This window comes from Manacus candei, unplaced genomic scaffold (assembly GCF_025592945.1).
Source record: "Manacus candei isolate 608988 ecotype Guabito, Panama unplaced genomic scaffold, ASM2559294v1 h1tg000089l, whole genome shotgun sequence".
Taxonomy (NCBI): Eukaryota; Metazoa; Chordata; class Aves; order Passeriformes; family Pipridae; genus Manacus; species Manacus candei.
In genome coordinates, this window is record NW_026138137.1 from 3309187 (window position 1) to 3323077 (window position 13891).

The 13891-nt window shown below is 40.6% G+C and overlaps 1 protein-coding gene across 1 annotated transcript in view; it reads right to left on the minus strand.

The window, feature by feature from the left end:
- Positions 1-13891, minus strand: part of DPP6 (dipeptidyl peptidase like 6) — a 250407-nt gene that overhangs the window by 78699 nt on the left and 157817 nt on the right. Inside the window, exon 8 of the mRNA XM_051812890.1 lies at positions 5401-5521. Coding sequence (XP_051668850.1) covers positions 5401-5521 — 121 coding nt within the window. The remainder of the gene's footprint in view (positions 1-5400; positions 5522-13891) is intronic.

Below are 13891 nucleotides of genomic sequence, written 5' to 3' on the forward strand. Positions count from 1 at the left end.
ATGTCTACTTAACTTGTATGAAATACTATAAGCATAAAAGGTACTGCTCAAAATAACTGATATTTGATTTGGCAGCTCCTACCAGGCGCTGCTCTTCTGAGACCAGTCATACATGCTCTAAATATACCCTCTGATATTTTTTGTGAGATGCTGATTAAATTATGGAAAAGATTTTTCTTTATTACTGTGTTCTCTTTCCTCTCTTTATAAAGTCTAGAAAAGGAACAGAAGCACTATTAGCATGAATCAGCCAGGAGCTTTGGATGTGTAGTTCCCATAAGCTCAGAGAGAGTTTCAGGGAAACTTACGTGAGGGGAAATTGGGACCCTTTACTACATCTTGCAGCAAAAAATTCTGCAGTTTCATTGTCTTGATGACGATGACATCCTGGCCTCCCCCACCAGGTGTCACTGCGAAGTCACGTTAGAGGATCTGTTGGTGATCAGGCAAGACGCAGGCAAAACGAAGATTAATAAGGCACAGGAATTATCTCTGAAAAAAAAGTCTTTTTCCCCCTCCTCCTCTTGATTCCTAGCCAAAAATAAAGCACAGCAATGCCAATGTGCATTAAGCTCAACAAAGCAGATATCAGTTTTAAGTGATGGCTGCGTGTAGCTCATCTTGTGTAAGAGTTTTAAACGTGTGCCATGACAGCCGGGGCTGAGGTTTCATTGCCAGATGTTGTTCCCTCTGACATGAGGATTAGGAGATGTGCAAATGAGACGTCACAGCCATGGTGTCAGGACTAAGTCTGGAATGGGGATGCTCTCTTTGAGATGATCTTTAGATTTAGAGACTTCCAGGACAAACCCTTCTGATCCTCTGACGGTGACATGAGATGAGGGGGTAACTCACATGCAATTCTTACTTTTGCAACCAAAGTCCCTGAAACCCAAAAATGTGTCCCACAGACCCAACTGCAAAATAGTTTCTAAGTTTTTCTAGTTTCTACTCCTACAACTGTGGGCACATGCAGCAAAACACAGGGAAACCCCTCAGTTTCACACTATATGGGTGGAATAGGACCACCTATAGGTGAAAATCCTTCCTTCCCCTCCCACCAGTGGCAGCAGCACACACCACTGTGCCACATGCTGCTCCTCCATAATTTCCAAGCACACACTTAGCAGTAGAGCATAATTCCAGAAGTTATCTCTCTATATTTGTGAACACACACTGGCTCAAAGGAGATCACACTGGGACTTTAAAGCAGTGCATCCCACAGAAGGTCCCTGTCCTGCTAACAGGACACTGAATTGCTCTGCTGGGGTATTCCTGGCCTGGAAGTAACGTGCCAGTATGGAGGGAAGTCCTCCTGCCCCATTCCCCAGGATTCAGCATCACACAATCCTAAGCTTAATGAGCTTCCAAACTGCAACACAGGGACATCTCAACCTTCTCTTTGTCACTTAACAGGATCACAAAGGTGACTTCTGTCAGACTACCTTGCTGTCACCCTTCCTCACAATATCTGAACAGCCTCTCTAAGTGCTTGGTGGCAAATGAAGACACTTTAATTATTACACTAGATCAGAATTGATTCCTGTGGAAGAGTGCACCAATTAAGTGTTTAAATGAAATGAGTTTTACCTGCGCTTTACTTTTTAAATGTACACTACTTTTAAAAAAATACTATTTATATAAAGAACATATAAATACTCTTATCCTATTGCTTTGGAAGTACTTTGTGCTATACCAGCATCTGTTTTAAAATTATCTTTAAGATTCATTTTTGCTGAAACGTATTCTCAAGCCAACAATGATCATATAGCAAACTGAAATATAAACCACTCTTTGCTGCTGCTATGCATTTAAATGTGTAGCTGATTTCAGCTGCAGAACTTTAAACTCTCTTTTATAGGATATTACTCCATTTTAGTGTAAGCATCTATCAGGCACAGCTCTGAAAATGTTCAGTCAGACTGTGAAAACATTGTCAATGCTTATTTTAGTAATAAAACCCATGTTTAATCTATGCTTTCATGTTACAGTAATCTATGTATCAATCTATAACCTTCCAGCTAAATGCACTAAGTAGATTAAGCTCTGATTGATTTGAAATGTTTTTCACTATATTATCAAAAGTCTACAGATCAGCATAAATACCTCGAAGAAATTTTTTCCCCTTTGGCAGACTTACAAAAGTAGAGCTTAACTTGAATTGAAATGAACTTCAGCATTTTTCCAGGGCAGAAAGTCTGTCACTTCTACTCTAGATCTGCTCTGCTTCTGGACTTAGTAAAAACCTGTGATCAGTAGTACAGTGCATCTATTCTGCTGTGACAAAAGCAATGACAAAAGCAAAAGTTATGAAGAAAAGTGTCCCCTCCAGGTCTACCTTTCATATGAAGTGTAGAACGAGTAGAAGGAGGAGAAGGAGGAGAAGGAGTCACCCCAAAGGGTGTCACTGCTGGGATTGCCATTTGCAGAGTGTGATATGAAGACAGTTTACAGAAAGGGGAGGGAGGATTGTTGTTGATGTGCTCCTGCTACATACAATAAAAGACATTCAAAATCAGCTTCTGCGAACAGAAAACACCAAGTTTTGTTATTTTCTGTGCTGCATCCAGGGAAAGCGAGAAGCAGGCTGTGAGCTGTCACAGTAACCAGGCGGGTGCTGTGAGGAGGCTCGGCTGTCGCTGCCAGAGGCCACCAACTTCAGCAGCAAAAAGAGCACGTGAGGAAGAGGAGTGCGCTGAACTCTCTGCGATCCCGCTTCTCGCAGCTCCTTAGCAGCCTATCTGCTGTAGATGCCTGCACAGATGGAACGAGATTTCCACATATGCTCAGCATCCATCCCGGTGGCTCGCTGAGACGACAGCAGTGCAAACAAACACGGGCCTGAGCATCCCACCCAGCTCCGTCAGGGAGGTGGGGAAGGCACGTCTACAAACGGTAGCATGAGAAGAGGAAAAAGAGCCCTGAGGTGGCAAATTCAAGTCTTTGCCCAGTTTTCAAGCATTTCGAGTCAGGTAGGTATGGATTTAAAATGTTGCTCCAGTTTATCCCGCTGAAGAGGTGGTGCCCAAGAAAAGAAGAAAATTTGGAAAAACAAAGGCACTGGTAACAGTGTATTGGCAGAGCGTCCCAGCTTCTGCCAGGGCAAAGCTTCAGCCTCACTGACAACGACACCTGAATTCCCATGGACTCCGATGGGGAGGTGTCCCTCATCTCTCAGTGGTCCTCATCCATTTACCACCATGCAATACCCAACTTCTTCTGGGACCCTGCTCCATCCATCCATGCGTGTAGACAGCTGGCATCTGAACATGGTAGATCCATCTGAACATGGTAGATCCATCTGAACGTGGTAGATCCATCTAAACATGGTAGACACTGTTGCCCCTCAGCTTTTTTCAAGCATCTGCCACAAGTCCTCAGCCTCGATGCTGGTCCCAGCTTTATCTCCAAGAAGTTTGCACAAGTGACGTGGTGCATGAGAAGGAGCTCAGCTCACACTGTTCAGCTCTGGATTTGATTTTGGATTCTGCACCTCACTACTTGGGAACGTTTATATGTCGGGTTTTCCTGTAGGACCTTCTACGCCTTGCTTGTGAAGTAAGAGAATTATTTAGTTCAATATAAACTGTATTTGGACACAAACTGACATTTCCAAAGGGATGGTATCTCTTAATTCCTTCAAAACATACTCCCAGTGAATAGCAGGCTCAGTGGTTCTAATCTGCTCGTGCCTCACAGAGAGGTTACAGAACCTGGCTTGGGATAACCAGACTCTGTTTGATCATACATTCATTTCTTACCCTGTTACATTAACATAAAGTTTACAAGCAAGTTCATTATAAAGGACAAACGTGAAAGTCAATGTCAGCCAAGAAATTGCCTGAGCAATCCCATAATTGAATAAAAATGTGTGTCAGCAAAACAAGTGCCATCATGGGCTTGCTGGTGTGCTTGGAGTTCACGGGCTTGACAAACTCCTCTCAGCGTGGTGCTGTGTGTGAGACTCTACAAGAAATCCTTATGTACTAAATGATGTTTATCAGCAAGATGTGGGTGGTATTAGTAGGCACATTTGACCTACAGAGTGAAACAGGCCTGCCCACAACTGCTGCAGCAAATTAATACATAAAGAAAAAAGTGAAAGAAAATTAGCATTTTGTAACTTCTTAGCCACTCCTCTGGTGTCCTTCACAAGGAAGAAATTTACTTGCAAATATTCTGTGGTACAGTGTAAAGACACATTTAAATATCAAATGTAATAAACTGCTATCAGATTTTTCCACTGATGTGTTTGATGAATTTGTACACTGATTTATGGAAACAGCTTCTTAGAGAGTGGCAAATAAAGTAATTTATTTTAATTCCATAATTTTTGAGTTAGATGTTCTCAGCTTAGCTGTGATACAGAGTAATTTAAGGAGTGATTCATATTCTTACACCAATTAATGGCAACTGGCATCTTGCAACCTATTCTGTTCTATTAAGCCTCAAGAAAACTGGGAGCAGTCAACAGGACAGACTTAATAGATGTGTCTGGAAACTTTCTCTCTGTAGAGGTAAAAAAACCTTGGAACTATGATGGGAGCTGTAGGAGAAAGTGTGACTTTAGAGGGAAACTGTGTCACAGGAAAGAGACACTGCCAGGTCCAAAAACCAGGATCCTTGTGAGAAGGAACTGCTCTCAGCATTAGATAGCAACAGAGAGGGATGCACGTTGTCTGCCTGTTATATTTATATGTATATATTAAAATTTTAATTCTGATACAGTATTAGCTTAAAAGCCCAGAACTGGGGATAGCATGGATCCTTTCCTAAGCCGGGGAGCAGATGAGATCACTTTGCAAGCAGCTGCTCACAGACACCTAAATGGCCATTTGCCAGCTGAAAGGATCAAAGCAGTGCTTCAGAGATGACCCTCTACCCTGTCAGGCTCATTTTCAAGGGAAAGAAGCCAATTACTGGGAGAACCTGTTTGATTTTAGAAATCTTTTTTTTTTAGGTAGCAAGATCTGGGCAGCTTCCAGGGCCCACCTAGCACTGTGGAAAACAGATAATCAAGTACAATTGTTTCCTCGCTTCTTCCTTTAAAATAAAACCCCTTCCCCTCTCCATTTCTGTCCTTTTTGTGATTTGAAAACTGGCACATCTATAAGTGATTGCAGGGGCCATTAAATAATGAAGCAGTTCTGTTCATTAAAGCTCAGTGATTTATTACCTTTGGATTAAGGGAAAGAAAACAGCCTGAAAACAGAATTCTGACATCATTTCACATTATTTCCAGTCCAGCACATCAGGCAACTGTTAGAATAGCAGATTTTCAGCTCCGTGCTCCACCAGTCCCCAGAAATGCAATGCTGGATGTCTAATCCAGCCAATTCTGTAAATCTAGAGTGTAACTCAAACTCATGACTAACTACTGCCCTAAATGTTGTGTCCTACCTTCGTACAGCCAGTCGCTGAGCCCATTGAAAATAACACCTTCCTTTCCTGTGGAGACCACTCGGATGGCTTGTTTCCCCACATGAGCACAGTAATAGATGTTATTCTCAAAGATAAATATCTGATTTGAAGGGAAAAAAGAAAAAGAGAACAGCATTAAGCAGTGGCTCCATTATAAAATGTTGCATTTTGCTTTTACAATAATTGGCAGCACAAAATCACATTTCACATTTTTAGAGTGTCTTTTGTCCGAAAAAAAGGATTTCCACAACTTGCTTCCAATGCCATCAGCTAATAGAAAGATGCTATTTTACAACAAACTGAAGCCTTGGTGCTTTGGTACAAGCTTTATGTTCCTCACTCCTGTCTTTGTTTCAGAAATTGAACAGTGCAGTTAGAGGGCATGACATGAAGAATGCCGACACTCAGGATTTTGAAAAAGTGGTCTAGGACACAGTAGCAGTTTGCAGAGCTGATGCTGATGCTACGTGGTGACTGAACTGGCAACTGAAAATGGCTTCTTGCTTTTTTCCAACTGCTCCTGCTTCCTTAAAACACAGCTGGCAATCTTTTAGATAAATCTGAATCTTGTTTTTAATGCAGATCCAAGGAGATAACATTTGCTATTGAATAGGGATAGTCTATGTGACTGTACCACGTTGGCCAACCAAACATGAAGAGGTTGGTGTTTCATCTGGGGAGCAGGAGTTTATGCTCCAAGGACACAAAGGGGTGTGCTAGACCTCCCACCCTTCCCCAGTTCCCAGGTCCCCTTCCTCCAGGAGCCAGGGTAGGTGGGACAAAGGCCATGGGGTCTCACCTCCCTGCCAGCATGGATGCAGCTGCCAATAACCTCCACCCCATACTTGGAAACCTCCTCCCTCATGTTGCAAGACTCTAGTGGATTCAGGTTGCTGAAAGATTACATGACCAAAATGTCATGGGATCTCACAGCTCCCTGGGAAGCCAAGGGCAGGCTCACACTAAGGACTGCCATTGGTTACCTCTGCCTGCCTCTGCAAACACCTTCTCACAAAGCTGGTGCTGTCTGAGGGAAAGCAAATACATCTTGGAGAAGAATTAAGAAATATAAAATTCTTATCAATCATAAAAATTTCAATTCAAGATCGTCAGGAAGGCAATCTAACATAAGACTCCTAAATAAGCCCCCCATTCTCTTTTAAAGAAAATTTTTTCAATCATTAGCTCTATTGCTCTAAGAATGCTCCCACGAGTCAGGCTCTTCATTTAGGTGTTTAAATGCTGATCAGTGCTTTAGCCAGCCATTATATAAAAATATTTTTCCATGGCATCAGTCTTTATAACATGGTTAAATGCTTTGGTCAGTGTTTCGCTGTCACCAATGACACAGTTCCTGTCCCCTCACTCCAAAGTCAACTGCATCCTGCTCTTGGTAGAATCATAGAATCACAGAATCATTTAGGTTGGAAAAGACCATTAAGGTCTTTAAGGTCCCTTCCAACAGAAACCATTTTATGATTTCGCAATTCTATGATCATTGAGTCCAACTGCTAACCCAGCACTGCCAAGCCCACCGCTAAACCATGTCCCTCAGTGCCACATCTACACGCACTTTAAATAACTCCAGGGGTGGTGACTCCACCACTGCCACAGGCAACCTGTTCCAATGCTTGAAAACCCTTTCAGTGAAGGAATTGTTCCTAATATTCAATATAAACGACCCCTGTACAACTTGAGGCCATGTACCCTTGTCTTATCACATGTTACTTGAGAGAAAACACTGACCCCCACCTGGCTGCAGCCTCCTTTCAGGCAGTTGAGGAAAAGTTTCTCTTCAGCTTCCTTTTCTCCAGGGTAAACAATACCAGCTCCCTCTGCCATTCCTCATAAGATTTGAGCTCCAGATCCTTCACCAGCTCTGTTGCCCTTCTCTGGACACGCCCCAGCACCTCAATGTCTTTCTTGTAGTGAGGGGCCCAAAACTGAACACAAGATTTGAGGTGCAGCCTCACCAGTGCTGAGTACAGAGGGACAATCATTTCCCTTGTCCTGCTGACCACACTATTTTTTGATCCAGGTCAGGATGCCATTGGCCTTCTTGGCCACTTGGGCACACACTCGCTCATGTTCAGCCAACATCAACCAGCTCCCCCAGGTCCTTTCCCACCAGGTAGCTTTCCAGCTACTCTTCCCCCAGCCTGTAGTGCTTCAGGGGGTTGTTGTGACCCAAGTGCAAGACTCGGTATTTCACCTTGCTGACCCTCATACAGCTCTTCTTTCAGATGGGCATCACATTTGCTGACCTCCAGTCAACTGGGACCTTGCCAGTTAGCCATGACTAATGGTAAATGATGGAAAGTTGGCTCAGTGATCACTTCTGCCGGCTCCCTCAGTACCCTTGCGTGGATCCCCGCAGACTTGTGTGTGTCTAAGAGGTGTAGCAGGTCACCAACCATTTCCCCTTGGATTATGGGGGCTTCATTCTGCTCCCCATCCCTGTCTTTAAAATATTTTTAAACTCTACTCAGACTGCAAAGATGTACTGAACAGGGTATCAGAAAGCTACTTAGACTGAAAGACAAACTGTTACCATAATTTAGTAGACATTTACAGATGTGTTTTTATACACTTGAAGATATTGGAATAAATATTATGTATCCTTACCATGACACTAGAATGCAATTTCCCATGTTATGAAAAGACAGAACTGTGAAAAATACTTGCTTTCAGTTTCTGTTTCACATCCTTTTACAGTTTATGTTTCACCTAAAGATGAGCTGGAAAGATTCCAGAAGAAAGTATACATCCTAATTTAATTCTGGCAGCAGTTATAGTGAGTTTGCCTAAGGGTAAAACTTATGACTGAAACTGTAGCTTGTTCTTATTCCTTTTAAACTAAGAAGAGCTGCGCTCAATTCATAGGTTTTGAAAGTAGAAAATACTTTGTGGAAGATACTATTTTCTCCTTGAATTTTAGTAAACAGAGGAGCCAGATAAGGGATTCCAAGTAAAGAATTTTATGTGTTAGCTAGTCTGCATATGGGAGGGTTGTTGAAGCTTAAATATGCATAACAATCAGGAAGGTTAAGCAGAATAAGATACTTTGGACTCAAATAAATCCAAATCTCTGTGTCTGAGCCCTAAATGTGCTGAGGGTGCTTGGGTGGGAGCTGCTCTGTGACAGGTACACAAGCAAGTGAAGTTATTCAAGTGGTGCAACCCTTCCCTTGCCCAGATTCTTCCAGCAAAAGAAGGTTTAATGATATTTTGTACTGTATTAAATTTTATATGAGTTTACAGGAAAAATAAAGAAGGTGGATTGACAACCTGTGCCTGCCCTTCCCCTTGTAAAGCATTGGAATGTTTTCTGTCTTCACTGTTTTGTCTTTCAAAGCCTCATTGCACTAATCAGGCTGTATGAGGTATCTGGTAGCTGTAATGGAAAAATAATATAGTGCTCTGACTTCAGACTGTCTCCCATATAATTCAGAGCCAAACTGCAGCACCTCATAGAGAATTTAAAATTATCCTCCTAACTACAGTGCCTTGTACCCTAAAAATGTCAACCATAATCAAGATAAAAGATAACTCAAGCAGCACAAGGAAGATTTCTGTGTAATGTATCTTATAAATTAAGAAAAAGCTTTTGAACTTCACGTTATTCATCAAGAAAGAAATGTCTTTGGATTACTTCACATTCTGGGTTTGAAAGATATTTGGTGATCTTATGAAATACCTATATAGTATTTTTTACTGTTTTGGTTTTATGACATCAAAGCAGTGCTTTCTATCAAATGATCAATCCTGTCAGCTAATTAGAGGATAAGAAAATTTAGTAAAGAAAAATAATAAAAAATATGTACAGACACTACTTTCACATTCTTTTATGTTTGTTTTACATAGCATTTCTAGTCAAACGTAAAATGATGACAGAAGGGGTAAAGCTCAGTTTTATGATTCTCTGTACAGGAGACAAAGACCAGAGTCAAAATTTCTGGTGTCTTCTCTTTCAGTGTGCATATCTGAGCAAGACTTTACCCCAGATGTTCTTGCAATATATATGCCTTAAAATCCAACACTGAGCACAGCTAATGGCATGGAAAGTCAACCTGTGCTAAGTCAGGCAGATCCCCATGCTGGATACCATGTCTGATTTCATGGTGACACATTCAACACAGAGGAAAGAGAGGATATTCTGAGAGAAGTAAGAGGAATGGAAACACCCATACGTAGATTGAAAAAACAGAAATTGCTGACTCTATAGAATAAACCGGGACTTAATTTGTACAAGATAATGGACAGGACATAAAAAAAAGGAAAATTCTCACCATTTTATTTCTCCAATCAATAGAAAAATGAAAGAAACCTAGAATACTTTTCCTATATGAAATCGGAATTAACATGTAGAACTCCTTGCCACTGGATCTAACAAAAGACAAGCAATTCCTTCTCTTTCTGCTGGATGTCATAACAGATGCTCAAAAGATTAAACACTTAACAAAAATAACTAGAACATCTGAGGGGATTAAGATAAAGTTTTGGGGTTTTTAAATGCATTCACTTAATCCCAGGGTAATAAAAATCAATGGGGATTTTGCTGTTGGCTTTATGTGGCTCAGGATGTCACCTGAAACTTTCAGATACAACTACTTTAGCCTCAGGTATCAACACACCACTAATTCCTGTGGTCTGGGAAGAAATCTCTCTCTGTTTGCAATTTGTGTTAGAACTGATGACTTCAAACCATTTGACATCCTTGTGTGACACAACTATTGGAGAAAAAAATACTAGACAGATTGGACCACAAGCCTGAGATGGGAAGAGAAGTCAAAGATTAAGCATCCAGTAAAAGAAATTTATACAGTAAGGAAAATATTTGAACTGACAACAAATTAAACTTTATTCACTTCAAACACACAAGAGCCTTAACGACACTGATTGATTTAAGGAGGATTTCTTTAAAATGTTTTTGCAACTGCTTAAGGGCTTCTAAAGCAGTGCTCTCTACCAAACTGACCCAGAGTGGTATTAAGTAATTATGCTGTGGTAATTAAAGTACCGGTACTTTTAAATGGATTTTATGGACCTTTTCAGGAATGCAATGACAATAATCTCTTTAAGAACACTTCAAAAGTCACAGTGACCAATTATTTTGAGCAAGTGGATACTACATCTCCTTTTACAGTTGTTCAACCCACCTTCCTTCCAGCCAAAGAGGTGTGTGAAATTCCTATTTCTTCAGAGACCAAAGGAAAATAAATTCATGTGCACTAATCTGCATTTTTACTGCTCCTATTTATTTTCCAGCTGTAAGGTGGCAGTCTAAGTTTATGTTCTCTTTACCCCCCCCATTTCTAACATGTATAACTTGTCAACTGAATGAGCTGCATCACTCAAATTTAGCATCTCCAAGCATAAAGTTAATGCCTAGGTGCTTATTACTTTAAATTATTAGCACATTGAGAAGTGTGAATGTTTCGTACACATTAAAAGACAGCTTTCCACACTGCAAGGTGAGCCCACAGGATTTATCTATGAGAATAGATAACATGGAAAGGTTGGCCATTTAACACGGAGAGTTTGATCAACAAGAACTGTCCTTCATGTATAGATAGGCACAAAGTCTTGGCTTGACACTGTTTTAAATCCAGAATCTCTTCAAGCTTCCTCTGAGGCTTAAAAAGATCAGACACCAAATGGAAGACACAGTGAGTGGAGAAATAGAACTACAAATGAACATGCTAGTCTCTCCCTATCCCACATAATGTACTTCATTGTTTTCTGTTTTTAATGTTAAAGCCTTCTTTTATTTTTCTCTCTTTCTGCTCTTTTGCTGGAGAACCAGTTTACCTGTGAGTGCATTCTGAAGAGTTAAAAAAAAATATTACATGATAATTTCAAAATTTTGTGCATCTCTCATAAATGCTTATATTTATTTTGCATAATTAGTAAAAAAAAAAAAATTCCATGTAAAGTGACCGACCTGCCTTTGGTCAAAGCTGAGCCCATCAGGGATGCTGGTAATGCCCCTGTGACAATGTATTTATCAAAGGGAATAATGCTGGGTTTAGATATGTGAGAGAAGAGTGAGAAAATGTGAGAAAAACAACCCTGCAGACACCACAGTCAGTGGAGAAGGTTCTCTGCAGGAGCCCCATGGTGGATCAGCCTGTTCCTGAAGGACTGCAACCTGTGGGAAGGACCCAGGTTGGAGAAGTTCGTGGAGGACTGTCTGCCATGGGAAGGACCCCACGCAGGAGCAGGGGAAGAGTGTGAAGAGGGAGGAGCAGCAGAGAGGAAGTGATTTGAACTGACTGCTACTCTCATTCCCCCTCCTCCTGCACCACTCAGGGGGAGGAGGTAGAAAATTCAGCAGCAAAGTTGAGCCCAGGAGCAGGAAAGAGTGGTGGGGAGGGGAGGTGTGTTTATTTCTGTTTCATTTCTCACTGTCCCTCTCTGTTACAACTAATTGGTAAATTATTAAATTAATTTCCCCAAGTCGAGTCTGTTTTGCCCATGATGGTGACTGGTGAGTGATCTTCCTGTCCTTATCTTAACCCATGAACTTTTCATAGTATTTTCTTCCCCAGGCTCATTGAGGAGGGGGTGTGATAGAGCAGCTTGGTGGGCATCTGGTCGCCAGCCAAGGTCAATCAACTACAACAATGCCACAGTTTAATCAAGGACATTTTTTTTAACTTTTCAGTATAGGACAACTTCCTTAAAATATCTTAATTCCTATTCATTTTCTTTTGTGTGTCAATGATAGGAACATCTTGTGCTGAACTGTATATTAACTATTTACATATTTATATGGTGCTATTCATCACATTGATCTGAAAGACTCAGGAAAATACACAGATTTGCTTTTCCAATATGTCTAGGAAGCAGAAAAGTATTATGCCTTTATTTATATGCTAAATAGCTGGTTGAAGTCTGTAACAGAGTCATGGCATGTAAATGGGGTTTGGAAGTGTCAGACCATGAACACAAGTAGTTTTGATTACAATCAAGCTCTTCCTGGAAACGCACATAGAGAAAGACCTCTCCCTTCTCCTCTCCATTTCTAGCGCCCTCTAATTCCATCTAGATATTTTGGAGACATCCCTTCTCATGACAGTTTTGCTTTTCCAGTGCCATGTGAAACCTGGAAGTTGAGGACTGTGAAAATGAAAAGCTGCAGAGAGAAAGATTCCCTGCTGTTTGTCCAAGTTAAAACTTATCTGTACTACACAGAATTAGCATGCCCATCCTCAGCCATGTAGCACCTTGAAGCAGATACAGTAATTGTGTTTTCATTTTGTAATATCAAGGAAATCTGATGAGCATTGTACCAGAAAGGTCTTGGCATTTTTCTGTTATTGCTCTTACATCAACGTTAGCAGAAAAATGTGTGATCAATTCAAAATCAGTTCTAAAGCTTGTTGCTGATTGACTATGCATTATTTAATGAATATTCTGCCAATTTCTTCTTTTGAACCTCATAATATGCAAACTCTGATGTTCAAATAGCTTCCATTAATGCATTCTATCATTAGTGTTGTTCTTAATGCATATGACATGATTACGCCAACTCCTATCAGTTCTTCAAAAAAGGGTAATAAAACCATAAACTGCTCCTCACCAGTGAGCTTACATAATAAGATCTAGTATTTTAATTAGGCTTTTCTTCTTGCCATTTAAATATAGCTTGATAACAGGTGGTAAAAAAGATGTTAAGACAAAAAACTTCAAAATATTTTCATTCTCTCCATCAATCAGTTCATGTTCACAATTTAAGAAAGAGGCAGATAGCAATTATGATGGAGGAGTCAGATAAAGAATTTTTAAATCAAATCTTTTTCTTTACAAAATGAAAATGTTATTATTAAGACCAGTGATGAAACAACGAAACTCTTCCACACAATCAGCACATCGCAGAGAATCACATCTTGATAAATAATTGACAGAAAAGGCTACAGTTTCAGCTTTTCATACCAGGGCTTTAATTCAAAGTAAGAAGCTAACTCCTTAAGACAGCAAGGATTTAGAGGGCATAGCAGTTTCTGAAGGTATGCCACAAACAGATAAAACTTAGTTTAATTCAACTTTAACCTGCCCAGAGGTGGGCAAAGGTGATGTTTAGACCAAAATGAGGACTACATCAGTTTAAAATGATTCTGCAGGAAAGCTTTTAGGACAGAAAGCTGAAATAACCCCAGGGGACCACTAAAGCCAGAGAATACAGTAGTATGGACTGATGCATATAAGTATTGTGCTGATCCACAAACACATCAAAAACAGTCATGGCTTCTCATTGGGGATTGAAGTCTTGGACACATCAGTGGTGTAACAGCTTAAGTGCATGGAAATCAATTCAGTGAAAGGAAATGCAACTGTTTCTGCAAAGATGCCATCAGATTTACTATAAAAGACAAACAAAAAATCTGCTACCTTCAGTGGCCTTGATTACACATCTAGGAAAGGAAATGCAGCAGAATCACCACTTTTAAATTGTCCAGATCTCCTG